General features: G+C 40.5%; 2 protein-coding genes and 1 long non-coding RNA gene across 6 annotated transcripts in view; 2 read left to right on the forward strand and 1 right to left on the reverse strand.

Annotated features, from left to right (window-relative positions):
• LOC107275053 (leucine-rich repeat and calponin homology domain-containing protein 3) lies at positions 1-22264 on the forward strand. 4 transcript variants are annotated; one of them, XR_001539608.2, is made up of 15 exons: positions 4-345; positions 10675-10819; positions 10973-11205; positions 11295-11431; positions 11520-11735; positions 12115-12276; positions 12700-12821; positions 13001-13150; positions 13482-13879; positions 13946-14097; positions 14168-14305; positions 14378-14455; positions 15256-15502; positions 15599-15701; positions 15779-15890. XR_001539608.2 is itself a non-coding variant. In XM_015754799.2 (13 exons), the coding sequence occupies exons 1-13, from the start codon at positions 45-47 to the stop codon at positions 16010-16012; spliced, it is 2466 nt and encodes an 821-aa protein (XP_015610285.2). In that variant the 5' UTR covers positions 3-44; the 3' UTR covers positions 16013-19903. The 4 variants fall into 4 exon arrangements, 3 of the variants coding, with proteins under 3 accessions (XP_024935778.1, XP_015610285.2, XP_015610286.2); XM_015754799.2 differs by lacking the exons at positions 15256-15502; positions 15599-15701 and having other exon boundaries at positions 3-345; positions 15779-19903; XM_015754800.2 differs by lacking the exons at positions 15256-15502; positions 15599-15701; positions 15779-15890 and adding an exon at positions 20216-22264.
• LOC107275058 lies at positions 22014-23222 on the reverse strand. The gene is made up of 2 exons (XR_001539610.2): positions 23084-23222; positions 22014-22826 (listed from the first exon to the last, which is right to left on the reverse strand). It is a non-coding gene; the product is annotated as an uncharacterized LOC107275058 (long non-coding RNA).
• LOC107275055 (homeobox protein aristaless) overlaps positions 22733-26720 on the forward strand; it is a 58735-nt gene continuing 54747 nt past the window's right edge. The window contains exon 1 of the mRNA XM_015754802.2: positions 22733-23955. Within this exon, the coding sequence (XP_015610288.1) occupies positions 23802-23955 (154 nt within the window). The 5' untranslated portion in view covers positions 22733-23801. The remainder of the gene's footprint in view (positions 23956-26720) is intronic.

The raw sequence follows: 26720 nt of genomic DNA on the forward strand, positions 1-26720 counted from the left end.
TCATCGTTCCTTCCAATAGGAAACCTGACCAGTCCTAGAGAGTAATGGTAGTGCGCTGGCGCCCGTGTTTCGAGGAGATCTGTACTCGTCGTCCTGAAGGAACGAGACAAGAAGAAGCGAGTTCTGTGCCTCGCGTGTGTTCAGTGTCCGAAAAATGTAACATGGCGATGGTCGCGTCAAACATGAGCGGTCACATACAAAAACAGCTAACCCGCAGCCTGGAGAGGATCCTTGAGGAGGCACATCTAAGCGGCGAGCTCAAGCTGAGCGGTCGTAAACTCAAGGATTTTCCGCAGGTTGGGAAAACCGGCTCGAAATACAACCTCCAGGACACGGTGATAGCTGGTGAGTCCCCTTGACTTATGCTACGCGAAAGAATCTTTATTACCTTTCATAATCAGCTTGGATTATCCTGTTTATGTTATGGTGATCTTCACCGATGACTTAATTCCTAAGGAATTTTTGAACGCATCGATGATCTCTACTTCATCGTCCTTTATAGCTAACCTCAATTATTTGTTTATGTACACAATGCGTACTACGATGCGTCAACTTGTATTGAGTTTATGAAAATGATGGGCACCAAGCAATTTTAGCTTTCACTCTGATATACTATCATCAATGGACGTTTTATATTTAAAAAGAAATTAAATAGTATGCTTCATGTTATCCTCTCGCTACAATGTTTGTTGAATGTGTCAGAGGTTTTGGGCATTGACGAAGCTGCTCTTGCGATTTCTTAAAATGTCCAACCACGTATTCTCCAGAAACACGAAGCGTGACCCGAGGAAATAGTCGGTCCAGGTATTCGTTTAATTGGACATAAACCTTAAATTTAATTACCTCTTCAATGGTTTTACTACTATGGTGCAGCATAATAATCGGGTTCTCCTTGAAATCGTACGATACGAGGTCTTTGCACCAGACCAACATCTACGGAAGCGTACTGCTATTATAATAGAATACGTTAATCGATCACGCCATAATTAAATTCACGGCAGGATAGTAATCAGTTGACCACACAGTGTAAATATTCATTAATTCATTAAGTTTTATCCACCTGATGCTTACTAATTTTCCAACATTAGAAAGGAGTCACTAACATTCCATGTACTTGCGTGCTCCATTTTTTTCTTTTCTTCTCTTCTCTCTCAGACACGATTTCCTCATTTCTATCTGACTCTATGAATAGAATCTAGAAGAAGCATCTTGCGGGTTACTTCTTTTACGCGTTCATGGTAAAACAGACTCTTTCAATCTGAAATTCGTTCTGACTGAATCTCAAACAAAAAGCCCTTCTTGAAGAGGCCCTCCAGAACCGGCTCGGTAAGTCGTCCCATGGTCCATATAACATTCAGAAAAGGGAGACTCAATACACAAATGGGGGGGAAACATATGCACACTGAGCCCTCCGAAAAAACAAAAAAAAAACTAAAAGAAGCCAAGAAAAGCCTTAGAATACAGTCAACCCCATTGCAAAGAGACCGGGGATGCTTACAGGATTTTACCTAGCTTATCTCCACATACAGTTTCAGCATAGGCTTAAGCCAACTTAAAATGTAATTACTTCCCTATCCAAGTTGACTCTGTTATCAATTTTAAAAAAATGTTCCATATCTTAATGAAATTCGCCGGAAACCATTGAGTTTCCTTCTTCCCGAATATCCTGATGTGACATTTGTTTATTGTGGAAAAGTCATTCAGTCAATGTCTGTATTCTGTTTTAACATGTAACAGGATGGTAACACTGCCCACATTGCTTCATTGGCAGCTACAACGTTATCTCGGCGCACCCAGTTTCCTCTGACCACGATAGTATCGTTTGACAGTTGATAACTCTTGAGTAAACGAAAGATTTTGTAAAATTTCTCAATATGGCCACTGTCCTCAGAACTCAATGGAATTAATAAAGCGATACCTGCACGATAATTCACTATTGCCATATTCCCTTAATATAATATTCTGTATGCTGTCTACGTAATACAATTGTTCTACAGCAGATCGCAAGCTCCTCTTGAAATATTTTTGAACGAAGCTTATCGGTCGTCGAAATAAATAAAACCCAATTGCGCAACCAGCTGCGTACACGCGCGTCCCACGCAAATTGCTTGGCACGGATTCTGGTCTTGCTTCCGTTAATTCAGCTCAATGGCGAATGACAGTTCAGATATATCGTCTTCCAGTTCTCATGAATGGTAGAAATCGAAAGTTGTTTCGTTTAAATGTAACTAGATATATATATATAATTGTTCTATACACACTGGGTGTACCAAAATCGTCAAGCTGTTTAAAACAGTCGTTAAACTACGGCTTTTTTAAATATAACTTTTACCTTTGAACGAACCTGTACAACTGGAGACATTTTCTAGCACCTCATATCACCACTGTTGTTTCTACGTACCTACATACATAGCTTAACGCATAAAGCCCCGTCACATTGGCCTTAGGTTGCAACCGTAGAACAGAATACCGTTGGTAGTAGTTGCACCGTTATCACGTAGAATTTTCTATTTTTGGGTCAAAACCAGGAAAGAGCTATTCTTGAGATATGGAGCGGTTAACGAGTAGGCTGCTGACGAGTGTTTATTGATTTTCGATGAGAAACTTTGACGAAGTGAGAGAACGAATACCAACCCTTAGTAGAATAGATGTATCTATATATCTATAGTGATCACTGGCTTTCCTATTTTATTTTTTCGTAGCCATGTTTCTCTCATGGCAAACCCCTTCTTATATTCCGCCCCTTCACCCTGACAGAATGGCCTGTGGGCAGGATAATTTCATCATTGAATCCCAGGTCAGTTCTTGCTATAGGGTGAACAAGGTATTATGGGTGCTTCCTACCGAATTCATGACAGGTGTCGACCTACCCCTTTTATTGGTCCTTACTATTTCTGTTTACATTAGAAAATACAGATCATCAAGGGTGTCTTTATTCGAATTTTTCTCTAACGAAATTCCTTACTTGAATACGTATTCAGTGCTATTTTTTTTTTATAAAAAAAAAATAATCCAACTCGTTGCACGTGTGGATCATCAACGTACGTATGTATATACCTCGAGCTTCTCCTTTTCCCCATGACACTTGGTTCTCTAAAATGCGCGTGGCGCATTACCAGTTTAAGGGGGGACGAAAGGGGAGAGTTGGCAAGGAATTCCGCATGGAATGCCAGGGAATCCCAGACATCGGGAAAATCTGCGGGGCGGCTGCTGCAGTCACTAATTTTAAAGTCGAGCATTTTTCGATTCCTAGAAGGATGCACTCCTGGTGTTATTGGCCCGGCTGGATATACCACGCTGTGTATATACAGGGTGGGGCATTTATAGTGACCAGGTTGATTTTTTCGAAAACGAAGCCCAATGACTCAAAGTTGGCAGGTGATATTTTTCTTATTTTTTAGAAATATCTTATCACGTGTCAATTTTTCTTATTCAAAAAATATCTTATCACCTGTCAATTTAGTGCACTTGTACTTTTAGACTCAAAATTGAATGCTCCTTTGATTTTCGAAAGAAAAATTGCATAGTCCCATTGAAAAAAAAATGGAAGTCGGCCTTTGAATTGAACGCCTGCACTCGGGAAGGAATTAAATAACTAAATCTTCTGTCTCTCTTGAAACCTTAAAACTTTTGTCCGAAACAATTTTCAATATCTGGCTTCGTTTCCGAAAAAGTCTACTTGTTCACTATAAATGTCCCACCCTGTATATAATATATGCACATACACTATAAAAACCTCAACCATTTTCTATATTACTTCGTACGTCAGAGTTTGAAGACCGAAGAACATCTGCGATTCCAATAATTCCCATCGATTCCAATTGGCCACTGTCCATCCAATTTCCGTGGATCTTTTAATATCTTTCTTTCCCGTTGCCTCAATCCTTCCACAAGGAATTTTTTTTCTTCTCCATATTTCCCTCTTCTCTCTTCTCTCATTCCAGTCGCGCCAGCTGACGTGACTCGAAACGCCAGCGGAGCGAATCGAATTCACTTCCTCTCGGAATTATTAAGGGGGCGACCAATGCGCTGACCGTTACCATAAACAGTACATACCAAAAGTATTTGTCGGCTAAAAATAATTCCACTGACATCCTAACCATCCCCTTCTGTCTTCATTCCTCTGAGTGGTCCAGTATTGGTTCAGCTCAGCGAGGGTGGCATAAAGTATACACATACATCTATATATGGCAGAAACAAACCAAGAGCGAACATCCCATGGAAGCTCCAATATTCCTCAGACATCTAGTCCACGGGGATGCTTCTGTATACCGTATGAGAATCCCATGCGTATGTGAACGCTAAAGATAGAGACCCTGCAGCTGCAAGTCAGAGGTGCCAACAGGTCGATACTCCATGAAGCGTCATACTTCGCCAAGCAGTCGAAGTCTGCTAGGCCTTTGCCCCACGATGATAAGAGACACAATCCCCCAGACGACGAAGTCTACTCGACGGTCATATACATGGGTGAGTCTGCAAGTTCAGGAGTCTCAAAACCCAAGAGGCACCATTGACTAGCATTCGATCCTGTCGTTTCGATAGGTCGATCTAGGGGAAAAAACTTAAAAAGTAACTAGATCCCTAGTTATGTCGTTAGTGCATAGAAAAAAAGTAGGAGCTAAAAAAAGTACTAGGAAAATAGGACAACCCTTATCGAGCGTCGATCGCACGCCTGATGCTGGAGGCTCCAGAGCACATATGCACAATATTGCGCACGAGTGTCGTATCACATGTGTGAGGCGACATGGTGGTTTTGTTACTGAGTTATAATTAGCCATCGTCATGCCGAGTGGAGTGTGTACCACCACAACGCAACTTGAGTAGAAGTCGACTCTGTTTCGCATCATGGTCGTATCCAATGGAGCTTCGAATGTTTGGCTATAAAATATACGAGACTTTGAATTCGTCCGGTCTAGACGGTGGAGAGTCTATGAATTTTTCCCACGTACGATCAGCTTGATAATTATCGCTTGTTATCACGTATGATAAGAATTTTTCTAAATTATATTTCATGCTTCGATTTTGGTATTGGGAATATATATGGCGTTCACTTCGAAAAGACCTTTCGTACTTCATCCTCGAGTGCCATACCACCTCGTGTACATACACTATAGTCCATTCCACATATGCTCCTCGCACATGCACTCCTTTCTCTCGTGTCGAATTCGCTCGATCGGATAATTCAATTTCACATGCGCCACCCACGCAGCTCGTGCCAGAGTGCGTAACAGTGCGCGAGTGTCACTACTCCTAGGTGTATACCATACGCACGTAGTGATTCCGAGCATGCGTGAGGGAGCACTTTACACATGTGAAAGAAGTCGGCCCACGTGGTGAGATGGCGCCCCTACTTTTTCTTCGTGCAGTCTAATGAAGATGACACACATCCCAGAGTGTTTTTATCCGTAGATTAATTTCTCGCTCGGACGAGCGCGTGGACGAGCTTCTTGGCCTGTGCTAAGGGAATGGCGTATCAGGGTTATACGAAATTATTACGTAGGACGTTATTTTCAGATATAAACTGTAGTTCTCCTTACCCGGTAAATCCACACGTTTTGTTTTTACTAAGTAGCAGCTTCTCCTGGCGGAGTATCGTCAGGGACGTTGAACCGCCATATTTCTCTCTCTCTCTCTCACACTCACTCTTGCTTTCTGTTTTCATTCGTAGAGACGATGTATTTTTGCTCGGGGATACTGCCCTTTTCTCTTTCTCTCTCGCCCTTCATTACTCCCTTTTTCCTGTTCACACTTCAAATACTCCTGCCCCCGGGGCTTCCGGTCCACGTGCGTTACGTTAATATCTCTCTGGTTTCAACTACTGAACGATATATCGATCCGCCATTTTGTTTTTTGCTGTCAGTTCCTGGATTACACGTATCGCAATTTTGTACGCTCGAAAAAGTCCTTGTATATTCAACAATGAAATGGGGGGATTCCTATTCTTCTGCTTTATCGTCATTTGTATTTTACCGCGTATACCGAGTTCCAAGAACTTTTTCCTATCGGCGCTTGGCTTTTGTAACCGCATCGACTTATCACAGCTTCCGGTTGATCTCTTCCGTTCCTGCGATTACTAATGGCTCGGCTTCACCTTCCGATTGACGTAGGCAAGAAGTTGCTGAATCGACTAACGCTAACGTGACGTTTCAACGATCAAAGCAAGTTTTTGCAGCCCTCGGCCCAAGTACACAGACTAGATACTGTAATGAGATATATGCAGGTAGCTAATATATGTATATATTCAGTAGCAACCACATGACGCTACTGGCTGTTTCACTATGAGTTTTCACGAGACGATGAGGAAGGCTGTCTGTGTGTAGTGTATAGATAATTAGTAGGTCGCTACGTGATTAAGGTTAATTAAAGCCATCCCGGTTCCTTCGTTTAGCAGATCAATTAGCATGTAGACCTCGTGAAAAGTACTTGTGAAATTTAGGCGAAGACATATATATCCGTGTTATTGTCGAATCTGTAAAATTTAACAGCTCACAAATTTTCGTTTACAGCGACCATAAAGCTCTCTGCTTTATACCCGATTGAGTGCATTGCTGGTTTTCATGAATTATCCTTTATTTTTTGTTTCCTTCTTGACGCCATTCGCTTCGCTCACCGTAACCCGTCAGCCTTCTGTTGGTCGGTGCTTACGTACGGGTTCTCCGTCGCGGTTACGCAGTGCTGCTCGTGAACAAAGCGCCCTTAAACGTTGACGCACCGTGAAGAAACTCAAGTTCAGTTAAGCCTGGTTCACCGCCCACGATACTCGCAACCTCACCAACTTCCAGGATGATCGTCAACGGGCGCGATAACGTCTGTGTTAAATTCCCATTAGTTTTCAGTATACTTTGTATGCGCACTATGTACTAACCTTACCTTAGCCCTGTACTACAAATGGATAAAGGAACAAGGTTGGTGAATCCCTCTTTATTTGAGTGACGCAGGGTCAAAGTGTCATCGTCGCGTCGTGCACGAGAGGAAACGCACTTGGGTTGGGTCAGAGTGGTAGGTAGATGAAAAAGAAAAATTGTGCAAGAGAGAAAAAGGACAAAATAAATATTTCATCGTCTTCGCTCGACGCTCGACAGCTCGCTGACTGTGTACGCTTTCTTTAAAGCGCCTAGTTTACGCCGTACGGTCGCTGGCCGTGTGTATCCCTATACCTTTTCTTTGTTTTTTCCGGCGACATTTTCACTCTTGTCGCTGCACGGGCTAAAATTGCGAAATGGAACGGAATGAAAGTGCGGCGGAGAGAGATGAAAAATAATAATGGCCGAGAACCGTAGCAGTCTGGTAATAAACAGGCAGGGCGGGATGCAGTCGGTCGCTGGTTAGAAATCAGGCCTTTGTTCTACTGTCAAACGTTTCCCACATTCTCGACGCCGCGCCCACGTCACGTAGGACCATCGACGCCTGGCGTCGCACAAGGATCGCCACTGTTTAGCCTGCAGATTACATCCGGCCTTAATTGCCGTGGTGATGGATCCTGCATTTTTATTCATCTTGATGAACAAAAAAATGCATACAGCCTCTCTATGCAACTTCTAGCTCCGTGCAACTCTGGTGGCTTTGCGTCTCTGAGATACTGGAACTTTTTTTTTTTAGGACGTGACCTATCGCTGTTCCACTTTTCTCAGGCTGGAAAATAACCCGGAATTCATCACGTCTTTATCTACTTTGTCAAACTTTTCTGGTTTCTTTTTTTTTTTCACTTTCGCACTCAGGCATGTCTTTTCCTCTTATTGCCAACTGCCTTATCATTCTTAATGCATGTGACCAGCTTATCGGCGCTACTGGTAAGAACGGAATACTTACCATTAAAGGGAATGTACTCGGGAGTCTTGGCCCCTGAATCGTTACACGTGGACGCAGAATATTCGATTATTTTTCATTCTTTTTTTTTCATTTGGAGATGCGGCTTTAGTCATGCCAGTCTCGTACGGTACCACGTCCGCACAGGAAGTGGCCGCTGTTCTCTGATCGACAGACAAAAGCGGCTTCGATGTCTTCCAAAGTAACACCGTGCCATACAAACTGCCATTGGCCAACGAATATCGCGAGGTTCAAGGCTGATCTTTAATGGACTTCGTTTAAAATGCGGACTCCTTGCAAATCGTCTGTGGGAAAGTTCGTGAACGTGATTATAACCTAGAGAGACTGGGAGTTGCAAGGGACATTTACAAGTGAGCGAATTTTCATGCGACCTGCATAAGCGAATGAAAATTTTAATAAAATACCATAAATGCAGCTAGGTCTTGCAATACTATTTTTTTAATACTGCTTTTATTGTACCCTTACACACAAAAAAAACCGTCGAGCATTCATGCCTTCCTACAGTGCACCAAAGAGGGTTGAAAGTCTCCATAGGGGATGGCATCGCGTGCAAAGTGCACAGGGGCACCTGGCATACGTGTCGGGGGCCCCCTTTGAAATTTGTGCAATAGGGTTCCTATCGATCCACCACCCTCACGTTGTCCCTGACAACTATATTATACGTGTGTGAATTTCTCGGTCCCATATTAACCATGCCTCCCAGAGTACGTGATAACACAGCGCCTATACTCGCTCTTGTGAAACTCTTGTCTTCTCTAGATGTCCGTCTGGAATTATAGTCATTATTGAATAGACTGCCTTTATGCATAGAGAAGGCACAATGCACACGTGCTGCCATCTCGTTTGAATTTCACGTTCTTCGAAACGTCATATTTAGTTCTAGTCTTCTGTTCTATGCGTCATGACAATTGTCATAATAATTGACTTGTATTCCGTCGAAGCGCTCTGATTTAAACAATGACGCCCTTCGTACGTCCTGTCGTCGCGTGAAGACACACCCATAGTCGCGAACGAAATGCCCTTACGTGCGAACAGGCCTTAACAGACACGTTATTGAATGAGCTAACCTATAAAAGTCTTTCCCAAGATGGTTATGTTCTATGGCTGTGTTGTTATGTTTGGTTACTTGTTTATGTTTGAAAAAAACTGCTTTTGGAATATCATGCCTTGTCGGAGAATTCAGTTGCGGTATTTAAATAAATTGAATAGCGTCAGGAGCTGTATGGCTTATTTCCATAATGGTTTTTGGCTCGATTAATTAAATTTCTGGTAATTAAATTGACAATTAATCACCATTCACGGAATTCTTTGCTGCGAAAATGTTTCGTGAATTCGAACAGGGAATACAAGCGTTTCTTTTTATTCTTTTTGGTATTTTGCTTTGACGTTGATTTATATTTAAAAATTTTTTTTTTTTTCTTTGAACATTTTCATAGGATATATGGCGTCTGATAATGGATGCCACACCCTGTATAGGATAGGACCACGGAACAATTTACAACACACGGAAATCGTATCTTGTTTTATCGATCCTTCCTGCAGGACCTCGACCTTGGTCCTTGGTGAGCGACCCCTAATTCCTAGGCCAGCTAGCACCCCCTAGTTCTCGTAATAAATTCTAGTTCCATATATATATATATATATGTGTAAATGTACAACGTAGAATGAGAATGGGTGATTCTTATCAGACATACTTATCAGTCAAGAGCATCGGTTGCTAAAAATATAAAAGGCCTTTTATATTCAATCAAGTATTCCCAGGCTGTTTACTGCATTGGACTTATTTGCTAATCTTGCTTCTATTTTATATCCGTCGAAGAAATTTTACTGAAGAAATTGAAGGTCAGCATAAGATGAATGCCAAGAAAACGTCACTGTCGCCATTCTTGGATCGACTCGTGCCTCGTTTTTACATTTCACTACTTGGCAAACGAGTTCAACATTCTTCGTATTCTGTGGGGGTTGCTGCGACATGGGACTTGCTCCCGTGCAGGGGATTTCATCCCTATCTTGGCCAGACTACGAGCCGACGCCCTTGCACACCAATTTCTATTCGATCGACAGTCCCATTCCTTTTGCCAATTTCACCCCCTACGACATTAAAGTCTGCACAGTACAATACCTACCCCTCCCCGTCCCCGGTGCATAATTTAATTCCATCACTGATAATTTCATATGAAATTTCGGAAGGCAAACTGTCCTGGCTATGGGGTTTGCAAATTGTCTAGAATCAAGAAGCAAACGAACCAGCATCACCTGAGGGGATGTTCCTACCCCTCAGGCTGGACGATTGGTAATTTCCGTTATGGGAAGGGCTGGAGGAGAGACCAGTGACGTGGTCGGGTATCGGGTAAAATAACGGGAAATTCATGAAATTTCCGGGCAAAGCGTAAATCTCGCGGGGTTGTTATTCCCCCACGGCTGCAGGGGTTGCTTTTTTTTGCGATTGCCGCTACGGCAACGTCCGTAACGCGAAGGGACTCCGGTATTGATCAGGAAAGTTCCTAGCTGGGAGCAGCTGAGCCTCCCTTGTGTCCTGACTGCACGCACGTGGCTAACGCGCCCCATTCACAACACAACCCTCTTCGAGAAGAGGAAGGAATATACCACCCTTATACCTACAGCTGTTGCTATGGGATACACATCGCCGGCTTGTCAAGCGTCCCGTTTACTGGTTTATTAAGGAATCTTAACCCACGCCGATCGTCCGGTACCAGTCTTCTCCTCTGTCCTTGACGAGACACCTGTCCTGACATTAATTCTAAGAAAGGGGATCAAATATACAAATAAAAAGATAAGGAACGGAGCATCGCAACCTGTACCCTTTTTTGATTTGCTTTCTTGCAGACCTGTCGAAGAACCGGTTCACGGAATTGCCCGAGGAGGTCACCGAGTTTCCATTCCTCGAGAAGCTTCATCTCTATCACAATGCCATAAGAGTCATACCGGAAACCGTGGTGATGCTCCAATCGCTGAACTACCTCGATCTCAGGTACATCCGCCCATTCGTCAATGTCCGTTAGCCCGGGAGGAAGGGTGTTGCTAGCTGGTTCAAAACTCCACGACGAAGTATCGATCACCTGGAGCACTCGTTGACAGCTTGCGCCAAAGGATCGATGATAACCGGAAACTTTCATCCTTACAGCCGAAACCAGTTGACAGCCTTGCCGAGGGAGGTGTGCAGGTTACCACTGCAGACTCTTCTGGTCGCGCACAATCGTTTGGTGTCCTTACCTGAGGAACTTGGTAGGATGTCAGCACTTGCTGAATTGGATGCTGGCTGTAACGAGATCTCGACCCTGCCTCCACGAATAGGTGATCTGCCAAGGCTTAGGTCCTTGGATCTTAGAAGCAATCTTCTGGTGCAGTTGCCAATAGGTTGGTACCATTTGATTTAAATTTTTTTTTTTTTTTTTTTTATAGAATTTTGGTAAGTCATTTTACTTTAATTCTTGAATTTCATTCAGAATTGACGTACCTGAGGCTCGTGAAGCTGGACATAAGTGGAAACAGGATATCCGTGCTACCCAATGAACTCAGGAAGATGAAGACTCTCGTCGACCTGAGACTCTCGGACAATCCCCTCACGTCACCGCCTGCCTCGGTAAATAGAAATACAAGACGAAAAGATTTATTCGGAATCCTCAGGATCCCACCCCAATTAAAACTCTCCCGAATTTATTCCCACCTAGCTGTGCATTCGCGGGCGAACACACATCTTCAAGTACTTGGAGAGGCAGGCCGCGAAACATGAGAGGGCCAGGGGTGGTAGAACAAGAAGAGGTCTTTTGGATGCCAGAGGTCACGCCACCCTGGACACGAGGTCGCACAGACGTCACAATGTCGACAGCGGTTACAGCACCAGCGACGGGGTCGACAAACGTTGGTCCCAAGAGATACACAGCGCGGTTAGTCTCATCCTATTTCTAGTCGTTCTATTCCTCGCCATTGGATACAGACTAGGTCTGTTATCCATTCTTTATCCATTAATCCGTGGCGGCACGTCACAGGATCCTGAACTTTGACCCGAGACTTTTTATCCTGAACGTCGTAGCTGTGTGCATTTATTATATATTTTTCTATTCCCCTTCTGGAAATGGACTATCCTCTCTTTATTTATATCTTTTTAATATCCTCATTTATTCCAAAGACGACCTATGACCTAGCCCATTCCTTGCTGGTAGTATATCAACCATTCATATTGTACAAAGACAACTTGAATAAAGCTCGGATTACATGGGTTCACTGATTTTCTCTGGTACTACCATGTACCTGATGATTCTCTAGGTGCACGACGGTGACGTTCGAGGCATATGGAGACAGGAAAGTTCGCCCTTATCGATAACTATGCCCCACGAGGCTGGAGTTAATGGCTCCTGCAGTGGAACGTCGACGCCCAGTACAATATCACCTGGTGAACACACGTCCCTCGAAGACGAGCTGGGCAAGGTAGGTTAACTTCTTGATGAAATCAAAGGATCATTATTATTCTAGTAACAATGCCAAGTATTCAAGATAGATAAATCCTGATGGTTACGTCATTCAGAAAATTCATGTCAGCCATGTAAAGCGGACGTCCAAGTATTTGCGACGGGGATCGACTACCCGGCGTCTTCTAACTTTGGCACTGACTAAGCGTATGCGAGTCTTGATAATGATATTGGTGCGCCTGCTAGTAGTGGCAGTGGTCATTCATTGGCTGCTGTTCAAAATCCCTCCGACGTGACCTTGACCCATTGATCTGGGAATCAGCGAATCCAGAGAGCCGGCAATTGGCATTCGTCGAACGCACTCGCGGAATTTCAATTCAAACAACTGGAGCGCCGTCTTCTTGCATTCTTATGTACGATTAACAGTCATTTGTTATTTCAGGCAATGATACTGCACGATCAGCTTGAGAAGAGGAGACTCGAGCGAAGTACTTCAGAAAATGGGGCTGACACAAGAAGACTGACGACTACGAATCTTCATCACACCTCCATTACACCGCCTGGGTAAGTTTAGGGTAGGTCGACCCGATGTCGTCGACCCGGTCCAACAATGTTTTATCAAGTTTTTCTCTTCCATTCGGTTCTCCTTTTTTTTTTTCCTCGTTTGGAACACTTATTCGCAACGATGCCGTTGTCCCTGCATGCATGCATGTGCGTTACGTTTTTTGTGACTTTTCTTGTAGCCACCTGGAGAGCAGCCCACTAGGTCAAATTGCACAGCCACCCATCGCGTCGACCCAACCAGTTCAGCCTCTGCAAACCACAACGAGCACCTCCACGAGTCAGATTAACGGCGACGAGAAGAGGCCGCTGAATCACATTCAAACTTACAGGTAAGTAAAAAGGGATTTCGTGATGAGGATGTCTCTTCGTTGCTGAACTTTAACATATTTTCTTTTACGCTTTTCATTGTCTTGCATGCTGTGAATTGTGCCTTTTTATTTATCATTATACGCAGAGCTTCGTCGATTTGTTCTTATCGAGACATTAATCGCTGGCTTGTTTAATAAAGTGCTCTCGCCTTGATGCTCGATGATAAAGTGGAGTCTGATTAATGGAACTTGAGTGTCGATATCACCTGCGAATAATCTCTCGGTCGACACTCGACATCCTGGTAGTTAGCCGGAAGTGCGCAGAGACGAATTTTGTCTTATCTTCTATCAGGGAATACAAGGAGGCTCTCAGACAGCAAAGAGTCAACGAGGGTCCCAGCGTCTATAGACCCAGGGAACAGGTGACGCCACCAGGAAATGAAACGCACAGTAACGAGACTGATTCGACTAGCAGCAAGGATTTGGGCCTTACCGGAAAACAGATCTTCAACGAAGAGAACGCGACCAAAAGGCCCGTGCAAAAAGTTACGCCGTCGCGTATCAATTATCAGAACATACCTATCATAAATGGCAGTAACAACGAGTATAACAGCAAGAATGGAAAGTTCCTGGAACAGCCGTACAAGAAGCCAAATTCTCCAATTAAAACTTCCACTAGTATTTTATCGAATAATTCGAGTCCCAGTCATACACCCAGACTGGTGAAAACAGCTGTCGGCTACGTAGAAGGTAAGATACTTTAGCGACTATATATCTCTTAAGTATCCTTATCTAATTCTTTTCTACATCTAACAGGTAACAAGAGTCCAAACAGAAATGGCAGCAGTCCCAAATCGACGAGATCTGTCACCTGGAACAGCAACATGCCTGAGAAATACTCCTTCACTATGAGAAGGGAGTTCGAACGTGCCAAAGAGGAGGCTGATCTGATCGAACAACTCAGGAGCGTAAGTGTCCTCGAGTCAATCACCGGTACCTTCTAGAGATAATAATTGATGAACGTCGTCCTTTTTGTAGCACATAGAAACCAGGCTTAAGATGGCACTTCCTGAGGATTTAGCACCAGCTCTAACCGACGGTGTGGTACTATGTCATCTGGCTAATCACGTAAGGCCCCGTTCGGTCGCGAGTATTCATGTTCCTTCGCCAGCAGTTGTAAGTTTTCATATAAAAGAATTAACGTAATAATTTTAAATAACAATTAATAATTTAATTATTGTCTTCCAGCCTAAGCTTACCATGGCAAGATGTCGGCGTAACGTGGACAACTTCCTGGAGGCTTGCAGAAAGATCGGCGTCGACGAGGTGAGAAAGACTGCATTTATCTTACACGTAATTCTTAATCTAATATCTGCAATTGCAATTTGCATTCCTAGATAGGTAGCTCTATCAATATTTAATATACCGTGTGTGTCACGTCATTCAGATATACTTAGCTGTCAGCAGTTGTTGAAATAAAATGATTCATTGCGTTTCATAATCATTTTATTAATATTTCTGATAATAACGTGACACACTCTATATAATAGAACAGTGCATGAACACTAGTATGTGTGATACGAGAAATAGTTTTTCTAGTTTCAATCAATGACAACCCGGTGAGTAGATGTGTTGATGTAGTTTAGTTAGTCATTATCAGCTATTCGTTTTGCTAAGTATGTTTTATATAGAGAACTAGGACTGCACTCGTAATACGCTCGAGATATACTGATAATGGTATCACGAATGACTGATCATCGAGGTAAGTCAGTCACGTTTCTCAGGGGAAAAGAAAATGCGAGAAATAGAGTGGGAGGAAGCAAAAAAGTGTCTGAAGACTTTCCATTAATCATCATTCTCTTGGGATGATTAAGAAAGAAAATCAAACTCATTGATTATCCTTTTTTCAGGGATAGATCAATAGATTCGGTGGATGATCCGTGAAGATCTTTTATTGAATATAATGAACAATCATAAACAATCAACTACCGTCGTGCGCTAGAAAACAATAGTTATCAATTCTTCCAACAACTACTAGTCAGTCCCTAATCGTGGATAGAATCGCGTGAAAGTCATTGCAAATGGTGTCAATAATAACTTTTCATACAATATTATACTGCCTGCAGGAATGTCGAAGATTAATGGGCGGATCAATATACAAGAGAACAAGATGCTTTAGTTGCATGCGCTAGATCAAATTTGCTTCTGTGTCTGATGGCTTCCTCGAGGAGCACCCTGAAGAAAATTCAGATGATCATTTCCTGGATAACGAGTGATTTCCAAAGGATGACTTTCTTTAGAAGTAAAAAAAAGTCACAAAACTCACAAAGGACCAATTGACAAGTGGTATCCTTAACTCATTAATTTTCATTGGTAGGTGATGCTGGATATTGATTAAAGAACTGCCATTTTGATTTTCACGTGATTCTTCAAGGTGGTTCAGAGAAATTATTTGCTTTTATCTACTAGGGTGCTTCACGAGTACCATCAGGGTTGACCCCCTCTCCCTCCCCCCCGGAGGAACGCTTTTTAGGGAAACCTCGTTAGCGGAGGATAGTATTAGGTCGCAAGGGTAGTAAGAAAATAATTGAATAAAAAGATAAATTAAAGAATAGAATTGGGACTGAGTAGTATCGTTGTTGGTTGCAGGAGGTGTTAATGGACGCGGATGCAATCATGGACGTGGGTTACATGGACGCGTATGGGCTGGAGGCTCTGGCGCGTCTTATTTCCGCTCTTCTTCTTCTTCGCGAAGAAGAGGGCCACGAAGAACCAACCGCAGGTTCACCCCGTACCATTCAGGAACGCGTCCTCTCCGCGATGCTTTTTGCCGCATTCTTATCCACCCTGGCTCTACTCTATCTCTTCCCGCTACCAGATTAAAGCGATGCCCATTGACGGGGACTTGAGCGAGATTATTCTTGCGAACGGAAGAGGAGAAAAAAGAATTTGGATTTGAGAAAAAAAAAATCAGAACGAAAATATACCACGGCTCCATGGAGCAACGAATTCTTTTGTTAATTGTCAAGAAACATTCTGAAGGCTATTTTCTCTGGGTTATCTTAGCTCCTTGCGATTTTTATATTTATCAGTGTTCTAGTTTTATGTTATTTCTGTAAATACTTTTATTCGCTCTATTGCGTAAGGTCTTTTTCGTTTTTCTTTTTTTTTACATATACCGTATTAGTATTTCCCAGTGAAGGAAATGGCAGGTCAATCAATTGACGTTGCGTTTTGTTTTACTGTGAGTTTGTTAGGGCCTTTGTTTTTCTCCTTCTTTCTTAATGAGAAAGAGGATCGTATACTAGGATCAGACGGGAGAGGATCTCTCGATATTTTTCTAATCACAGCGAGAATTGATCCTACGATCTAATCGTGAGCCTTCTCTAGTAATTAGATCTTTAGTTTAGTATTCGGTGCAATTAAGAGTCGCGACGTTACCGACAGGTTCGTTTAAGGTGCTTAAAGTAAGTGAAACGCGCGGGAAGGCCAAGACGATAAAAGTATTGTCGTAATTTAGTGATTCGGCGTAAAAGGACGGCTTTGCGTAATTTATATTATTAAGATAACAAGGCAAAATTCAAGGCTAGCTGTAGACTCTCGCAATGCTAGATGATCGTAGGTTTTCTTTCGATATACATAAATTTATCTTTTTCTTTTTCTTCGTCACTAATTATTATACAGCAGTCCACACGCGATGTTATTCCTGTCCACAATTAATTTATATATTTAATTTATCCTTGTCGTTTCATTCCACGAATTTTTCCTTACGCTGTCACGTGTGGAACGTCACTATAAGAATAGAGCGAAGTACGTCGATCGCCAAGAAAAAAATTTAGTTCGAAAAAAAAAAATGGAAAAAAATAAGAAAAAGAAGCGCAATCAAAGCGACAATTCATTCATATATCACTTTGTCACTTTTGTGTGATATGTACCTTAAAAGAGATCAAAATCCTATCGACTATCGTATTCGCAACAAGTATCAATTCATATTGAATATTTCGCGATATCGGAAGATTATATTTTGCTAATTACAAAAATGGAATTTTTTTTTATTTTTCAATACTGATATCGTGTCGTTCGTTATCAAAATATGTAATTACATCACATGGGTACAACATAATCAGAACCTCACACAAACAAATCATTGTGTCGTAGTTGCTCGTATCCGGTATTAATTGAGGGAAGTAAAGGAAAAAAAAAAAAAAAAAAAAAAAAAAAAAAAAAAAAAAAAAAAAAAAAAAAAAAAAAAAAAAAAAAAAAAAAAAAAAAAAAAACTGAAAACAAAAATATAAATAATAAGTGAAACCGTATGCCTTTTTAATGACGTTAGTATTTTTTTAGAATTCGACCAATATCAATGCCTACGGCTCTTTCAGGATTGGTAGGTCTGTGATAAGACATTGCCGAGTGAGATTACGCGCTAACGTAATCACGGTGCTAGGAATCATTTAATTCGGGAATAATTACTTTAATGATAGTAGGGTTAGATTTTTGAAAATATCTTTTTTCTTCCCTGTACCTTTTAATCGAACCAGGTCAGAAATTTAAAAAAAGGAATAGGCTCACTTGTCTCGGCTCAATTCGATACACACGATACCACATTTAATCCATTGAAAAATTCTAGCGGTCTTTTAATCATAAGTGAATTTTTCAAAAAAAAAAAAAATTTCACCGACCGCGCTATCCGGTCACAGCCTAAGATATCGATCGTAGAGTAGAGACACGGTGCCTGCTATTGCTAATTTATTTTCATAAAATTACGTAAAGTCTAGGCATATTACGGTCTATATATACACGTGTAACTTATATATATACATATGCATATATAGTATATGAACAAGGGATTGATAAACATTTTTTTTTCGTGATTCTGGTACAGAAAGAGGAAATTAGTCACAAGGAAAAATTTTTCAAAAAGATTTTTAAAAAATTAATATTCTCGTACCCCTTAAACGAGCTTACAGGGTGTTCTCGTAAAACTATCAAACAGTCAATTGTAATTGGCTGTTTTCGAATTTCCTGAATCACACGAGAACAAAAAATTGGATAAACGAACAAAATTCCTAAAAAATGATATAAAAAGTGGCAATGAATTAGCACGCACTTGAATTATCTTAAACGTAATGCTGTCTTCTACGTATACTAGATCATACATACCTATAATGCAAATTTAAGATACGCGCAAAAACTAACCTATACGCTGTAACGTAATTTAGGATGACGCTATGTATGTATATATAGGTATTTATTATCCGCCGGCCGTCGTGTCCACATTTTTTCTATTATTTTTTATTTGCTTTACTCTTCATAATTTCTCTAGTCTTCACTTACGTACGTTAATTATCTTCTAGTCAGATCGTATTTTACGTGATGCGATTAGCACATCTTCCACAGTACAGTATAACGGGTAGGCTCCGTAATTATTTTTTAAAAAATCAGCCGTGCCCCAATTACCGATTATAATAACTTTTTTAATTGAATTCACCCTTAGATTCATCCCTTGTGATTATTCGTACAATTATTTATATAAAGTTAATCGTACCTGTCATCGACTGATCATCCCTGAATTTTTATGTACGCTCTTTTTGAAAATAAGAAAAGCTTTTCCTTAATACAGGCCAAGTATAGGTAGGCATGTCTCTTGACTAATAGATTCTACGCGAGTCAGTATTATTATCAAATTTGTCCATCGTGGACTCCAACTGTCCGAGTATTAAAGTTCACTGGAAAAAATACGAAGACTGGCTTTATATTAGCATAGCGCGTGCGTCTAGTTTTTTACGAAATCTAATTGTCCTTATTGGTTTGTCCTTTTTTTTTTTCAACGCGAACATGACAATTTGTCGTATGGTATTATTGCACGTGTACGAGGATATTTTGGGCATATGAAAAGAGCCGAAAAAAAAACATTCCGTTGGATTAGCATTGTTAGGAGGGTTTTCTTTTTTTTTTTTTTAATATTGTCTGTTTTTCAAGAAAAAATATTTTTACGTTTTTCTCACGAAACATATGTCAAATGGTATATTGTATATACGTATTAGGACTCGTTGATGCTACTTTCATCTTTCTCTTTTATTTTTGATTCTTACTGTATAAGGCTACTACGCTAGTAAGTTTAAGTTTTCGGATAAATATCGGTGCTTGGTTCTTTCGTTGGTTAGCTTAAGCGTTTGCTTATTTTTTAAAATTATTATTGCTATTAATTATTTATTTATTGAACATCACGCTCGTCCGTTATTATCAGTCTCAGTCTGTCGAGTCTCGGACGGACGTTGTGATTTTATCCATTTGTTAAGCCACCCTATATATATATACTGTCCTAACAGAATATAAGGTGTCAATGCATTTTTCTTAATTTTGGTTTTCTTTTTCTCTCACTGCCACGCGTTTCGTCATTACGATGATTTACGTTGCCGATTTTTTGTTTGTTTTAGAGAATGATCGTTTTTTCTTGTTTCTCATTTTAAATCTTCTGCATCGCGAGTCGAAAAAGGACGAAGAACTCCGAATGAGTCGCTGTGGTATTTTTGCATCGTTAAATTAAAAAAAAACGTATATATAACGCGAACGGTAAAAGAAAGTATTCTTTAAGAACAAAAATGATCTTCATGACGGGTTCGTCGTCCTGTTTGATTTGATAAAAAAAAAAAAAGAATACCGTCGAACTACGTTCTTTTTATTTCTGAGACACACTGTAACGTTGATTGTATGGGTAAACAATAATGATTGTAATACTACCGTCATTTATAATAAACTATTCTTTTCATATAATTGGTCTAAAGTATGAATCATCTGCACCTCCTCAGGGAGGATGGAATAAAGATTGTATAAAAAGAAATATCGTGGACAGTAATTTCAATGGAAAAAATTGATCTTTACATTTTAGCAGCTTTTTCCGCAGATTATGAAAAATTTTGTTATGTATTTTTTTTTTACATTATTATTTTTGCCTAATCATTCCAATACGCGTCCTCCATTGCAATTGCGTATGGCTCTCTATCTTCATTGAGATATAATAAAACATGAATCTTACATGTATGTGATTCTTCTAATATGTTTCTCCTCCCTTATTTTCTGTTGCAGAATTTAGTATGCTGCGCAAGTGACGTATTAGAGGGTGGCCGTGGTGTTGTACGTGTTGCCGTGACAGTGTCGGAACTTCTAAGGTTCCATCAGACCAGGTCGCCGCTTCACGCGGGTGCGCCGGCGCCGACGACGTCACCCGGTATGAGCACTTACGTGCCAGCTTAGCGTCAAACAATCTAAATTCGTCGAGGATCTTCGACGGATTTCAATCGATGCGTTTCTAAGCGTTGTTCTTCCTGGAAGAAAATTTCAAGAGAATAAGAAAGAGAAGAATATTGCGTTCTCGTGGACATCAAATGTCGGTAGTGTTTACTGACCGAGGAGAGAGTTAGGTAAAAACAAAAGAGAGAAAACGTCGTGAAAAAAGTTGATGACCACTTCGAATAGAAGAAAATCGTGAATACGGAGCATTGGAAGTGGCGCAGCGACAAGACTAGATGAAAATATAATGAGCAATATCGGCGATTCCTTGTCAACCGTAAATTTTGTATTCGCAATATTGACGACACTCGGCGATAAAGCGATGGATTTTATAAAATCAAAATGAACAAATTGCAAAAAATTAAAATAGGGAAAGAAAATAAACTCAAGAGTAGGAAAAGCGTAAACGTTAGACTGTAAAGAGCCATGACCTAAGTATAGTGAATTTTATGGTAATCGATACGAGCGACTGTTCGAGAAAACACAAAATATGATAAACAATTAGACGTATTGCAAGCGTGACGAAAATTAATATTATATATATTATATATAGTATTTACACACGAATAGCTGATAAACCGGAAAAGATAATTGATCTTTCCGTATAATTTAGGAGAATGAGAAGTGATAGCGATTGACTGCCATGATGAATATAACTTTCTAGAATATTGTATTTCGATGGATAATTATATCCTGGCGACGGTCAATTATAATTTATATAGAGATCGTATGCCACGTGGGGATGGGGTTGAAGAGGGATGACCATATGAGTGCATGCCCACGAATTAGTCGATAAAGTAGATAGGATTGTTTGTCTCTATTATCTACGGTCGGTAAGGAAGATCAGGGACAAATAGAACTTTTCACACTGACCAGACGTTCAGTTAGTAATCTTCGTACTGTTGATTCGTCCAGTTCTAGAGACTTCGGAAGTTCATCCGAAGACAGGGAGAATAACGTGGTACAGATTTATCGACACTTACCGATCGCGCACGATATGACGGTTATAGCGGAATCGCGAAGATTCGCAGTTTAAATTAACACGGGTTTAACGATCTCAATATTGTTGTGATTCAGATGGTGATGTTTGACGTCGCGAATTGATCACGATAAAGTGGTTCAGGACATACACGATCCCAATTTTCTAACGATTATGGCTTGATATTGTATTTATTGTGCCAAAGATATAACTTTATATTATCGCATCCTGGGGAACCCCCCGATTACATCGAGCCTGAAGACTCATGGAGTTCCTGTATTTTTTCTTTTTTCTTCTTCATTGGCGTCGAGTTTAAACAAGGGCAAAATTGTTTTGGACTTGCATTACAGGTTGTGCGGTTCTTACATAATAATTCAATCCGATAGATTTTACGATTACGTAAGAACGGCATATTATTGTATATGTACCGTATTATTGGCTGATTATATTTGGCAGTGATTCATTTATGGGCGTGTTCCTTTTCCTATGAGGCGGGGGTGCGACGGTGTTCATGTATTCTTTTTAAGTATTTTTCGTCTTTTTCTTCTTCTTAAAGAAATCTTATCGCGACCGTAGGCGAGCGGTCCTGACTGTCGTTTTAAACCGGGAATCGAATACTTGTCTTTATTTTAATTGAATTAATATTAAACTGTTTATCAATGAATTATATATATGCATCACTGCGTTTCGATTCACAACGAATGTTTCACTTCGTCTCTACGTTTAACAGTATTTTCGTCGAGGAACCCATCGATTCCCTGCCGTAACGGCTGTCTCCTTCTGCAATTTATAATGCACATTACATATTGTATTTAAAAGCGAATGAATACCATGTATAAAATAAATAAAAAAATACTTAATTATCATCAACCGTGTCCTATGTATATGTATACATATATACCCATGAAGGTAAATCCCTGATTCATAACCGCATTTAAAAATTCAGTTTATGCAGTTTCAAATTATTGACAAGAGTTTATTTTTTATGGAAAAAAAAAAAAGAAAAGACAGAAAGTAAACAGAATTAATCAGATTCGCTAGTTTTCCAATTGGACAAGTATCTTCCGTTTCATCTTAAAAGTGAAAATATTCTTCTGTCATATCGCAAAATATGCCTTATTAACTTAAACGAGTAGATTCACCCCTGTTTAAGAAACTACCCCTGCACGTCGAGCCTCGAGCTCGTATGTGGAATTTCATTACTTGGGAAGGCGTTTCTGCCGACTCCATTTTGTAACTGGTGGGCGTTTCACCGATGAGAGGCACCTTCCCTTTTGCCTCTTCCCTCTTTCTGTCAGGCGGCGAACGCCGAACATTGCGGTGGAGGGAACACCGAGGAGCACATTGCCGAGCAGGAGTCCGCGATACGCGTGTGCTCGTACAACAACCCGTGACAGAACTTTAGCGCGTTCCCGTCGATCCGCCAGCCTGGTGAAAAGAACTGTATAAGTAATCATACACTGAAAAATTAAAAAAAAAATGTAACTTAGAAAAGAAACGAAAAAACACTTTGGATGGAACCAGGTCGATATCCGTATGTAAAATAAATAAGTGCCGTACAGTACGTGCCAAACCCAATACGTATGAACGCGACTAATAAACATTGTGGAGTAAAGTGATAATTAAACCACGTGGTAGATTTTGTAAAATTACAAAACAAAAAGGTTCATACAAATTATCATTACAAATCCAATAGCTGAGGTATATGAAGTCTTGTACGTAAACAATCCCATAGTAAATTCTGTGTCATTCAACTGATACTAGAAAGCCTCTCTATTTTTTTCTCCTTAATTGTAATCAATTACTACCATGTGGAAGCTTAAGGTGCGTGTTTAGATTTGCGACCAGTTCCTAAACCAGGCTTAGGAAGAACGCGCGCGTCCGGGTCCGTTAAATTTGTGTTCCGTTAATTAACAATCGATTAAACACTATAGTAATTGTTTAGAAAATTTTATAATTTTATATATAACAAATGATTTAATTTTATAACACAAACGTCAAATCGAAGACATACTAAGGTAACCGAGTGAATATGTCAAACTGGACTGACTCCTAGTTAACTTTTTCTCATTGGCCAGCATATTCGAGTGTATAGACTGGAATCATTTGTCATTCGTAACAGTATAGATATGCAAAGTAATTCGGTTATCAAGAAACCAAGGAAAGGTAGACCGGCAATTGTCACTAGCAGTTGGGAACTGTTAACGCAAGCTTCTACAAGGTTGGCAGATTACTTACAAAATGTGTGAAAGAAAATTCACTGACTGACAGTCGTTGACAGAGACGTTTTTTTAAATATAATTATTAAAAAAAAAATTGATATCAACGAAAAGGATATCAAGGCGTTGATTAGGTTGTGATAAAGGAGAGACTGAGGGGGACAAAATTGTGCGAAAAGTCGGTATGGACCTTAGTACGACACCACGACGCCCACCGGACGGCGTCGGCATCTCTGAATTGCAAAAGACACGGGTGGCTAAGAGCGTTTTCAGCATACGTAGTCTGGTCGACGTCGAGGACGTCGATTTGCCAGTGAACGACGACGAGCGTCTTCACGGTGAGTGAAAATTTCAATTTTCATTTAATCGCCACTGTATACTACTAAAAATGACATTTGTGTACTAACAAAGCAATACAGTACACCCGATTGATGTGAGTATACTAATTCAATTAATAGAAGTGAAAAGAGAAATTGTAAATACAACCCGTTATGTAATTGAAATTCGTATGAATTAACCTAAAACGCTTAACATAATTGTTAACGCAATGAAACTCTATTAACAATTCCAAGTACCTGTTGTGTAGACTATCTTAGGTTAAGCTGATAAGAAGAGTTGCTTCCCATTCCCAAAGGAATGAATAACGAATGAACATTTACACGAAGCGATATAATAGAACTCGAACAGCACGATAAGAGGACCCCATTCCGTCATGTTATTAGCACCATATGATTACCGTGGAAAAATTTAACAAAGAGTTCCTAATAGACGCCGAGTAATTTCAGCCAATAAGAAACGTCCTTTAATATAATCAAGTTCGTTTGGCCGCCACTGAGGAGCGTTGATATCAGTCATTTACCATAGAGGTACTAGTTGAAACTTTTTCCTTAGTTCCTATTTCTCTCACCTTAAAGCGCCACCCATTGAATCTCGTATATATTCTATTAAAACCGATTGGTTATTTTGCTTGAAATAAGTTTACACCTAACCTAACAAAACTCGAGCAATATCGCGTTGTTGACGTGACATTAATTCCAGCATGATGGATGGGCCGCGATGGTAACCTTTCTGTGAATATTAAACGCCTAGTGTACAATAATGGCGGCGGGTCTGTCGATTGTTTCACAAGGAAATGGAATTTATCAATTGAATGGAGAGCCGTGCGAACTAGCAGGCCCAACTCTTGGCAGATAATATTCATGATAAATCGTTTAAGAAAGAACGGAATAATGGTAGAAAATTGATAATACACCAGCAGACGATTACAAGGGAGGAAGTCAATTTTAATTCACTTTGAATTTCTTTTAGTTTTTGTTGAAAAAAAAAACTGCTACGCACAAAGCGTAACCTGTATCTTTACTATGAAAGACTCGTAAATGCTGATTACAAAAAAAATATTCTCTCGAATACGCTATAAGAGGGGTGTACCATAAATAACGTGTTACGCGTTTCAACGTCGCAGAAATCCTCGTCCCTGATTGGCTGACTCCGTGAGCTCGCTAATTGTGTTTTATTGGCCCACCCCGTCTCCAGCCTACATCCCTTCAAGCATCGTCGATCTCTGCTAACTAACTGACCCGCACTGATCCTCAAACTATAAACGACATTGTTATTAAAAATCTTTACAATGTAAACCGCCCTAAGTGCGGCTACTTAAGTCTGCCGGTACTCGGATACTCGTTAAGAATTATTACAACATTTCGGCAATTATAACAGGTCGAGACGTTAAACGTACAGTTACATCGACAAAAAAATCAGTTTTATCAAACCTCGTGTGATTTTTGTTTTAAAAAATGTTAAAACTTTAATAAAATTTACTTTTATACAAGGTGAACGAATGTAATCGGATGTATACAGGCGGATTCTTATTACGACTTGCATACCACCGGTACAATCAAATAAATTAGTTGAAATTACGCGGCCTTAGGCCTGTTAACCAGGATCTCTCATCCCCCCCTCCCCCTCCCTCGCAACCAATTAGTGTTTTATTTTCAAACGCCACAAGCGTCGCGGCGCTGTTCTACTTCCAAGAAAAACTTAGCCCCTCGTAAGTCTTTAGTTTCGGATCGGTATATCTGATTGTGGTATGGTTAGGTTAGGTTAGGTCATTATAATAATTTAATGCGTATATTGGTACCCCGAATGCATATACAAGGTGTTACAGAGAAAACGGTCATCGATCCGCACCCTGTCTAACAGTCTACATGTATTCTTGCGTGACGCCATATTAGCCAATTGGCTCATTAATCGCTCCGTCGGGCCGAAGCTTCCATTTGGATCGAGGAAGTAATTGCTAATCGCTAATTGCGAACCCAAACACTTCATCCAATTAACTTAAGAACTTTGGACGGTCGATACAGTGCATGAAACTTCATATGAATAATTGAAGCGTTAGTGAAGAATAAAGAATTTTTTGAAAAAAAAAAATCAAACAAATTTTTTACAAAATTTTCATCGGGATCCATATAGGGTTAATTTAAAAAGAAATAAAAATTTTGACTTTTATTCGCAGCCCAATTAACCTCGTCCCGGCGGATACTTCCCACTGTTAAAAACATAATTGTTTACGAGCACACGAAATTTAATCGGGTTTATTACCGTGCGGAACCGTCCTAAGATTAATAGATTCGCTGTCCGGACTAACGAGCCGTTTAAAATGGCGATGAAGGTACGGATGTGCTTTTTTCTAATATTGTACAGGGATAAACATTAGTATACATGGCAAACGGGGGATCGCTCACCAGCCCTAACCGGTAATCTGCGCCATATGCTTTAACGTGGCGATAAATAATCAGGCAATTATTACATCTTTTCTTTTACCCTTTTTGAGTGGCAATGAAATTTTGTCGGACAAAAATGTAAACGGGACCCAAGGCACGATCAATTAGGGTTAATAAATGGGAACTGGGCCGGGCGGGCCTTATGGGGGTGGGAAAATAGGGGTCTTAAGGATACCGGAGGATTTCTACGCTAGACGGGTCTCTGTGGGTTTATGCTATTAAAAATGTAAATATCTTCTGGCGGCTCGTTATCGGATGTAAATATGGCGGCTGAGACGTCAGAATGGGGAGGTTCTCCTTTGTTTCGTTATTTATTGGAATGC

This window comes from Cephus cinctus, unplaced genomic scaffold (genome assembly GCF_000341935.2).
Source record: "Cephus cinctus unplaced genomic scaffold, Ccin1 Ccin1_scaffold0123, whole genome shotgun sequence".
NCBI lineage: Eukaryota > Metazoa > Arthropoda > Insecta > Hymenoptera > Cephidae > Cephus > Cephus cinctus.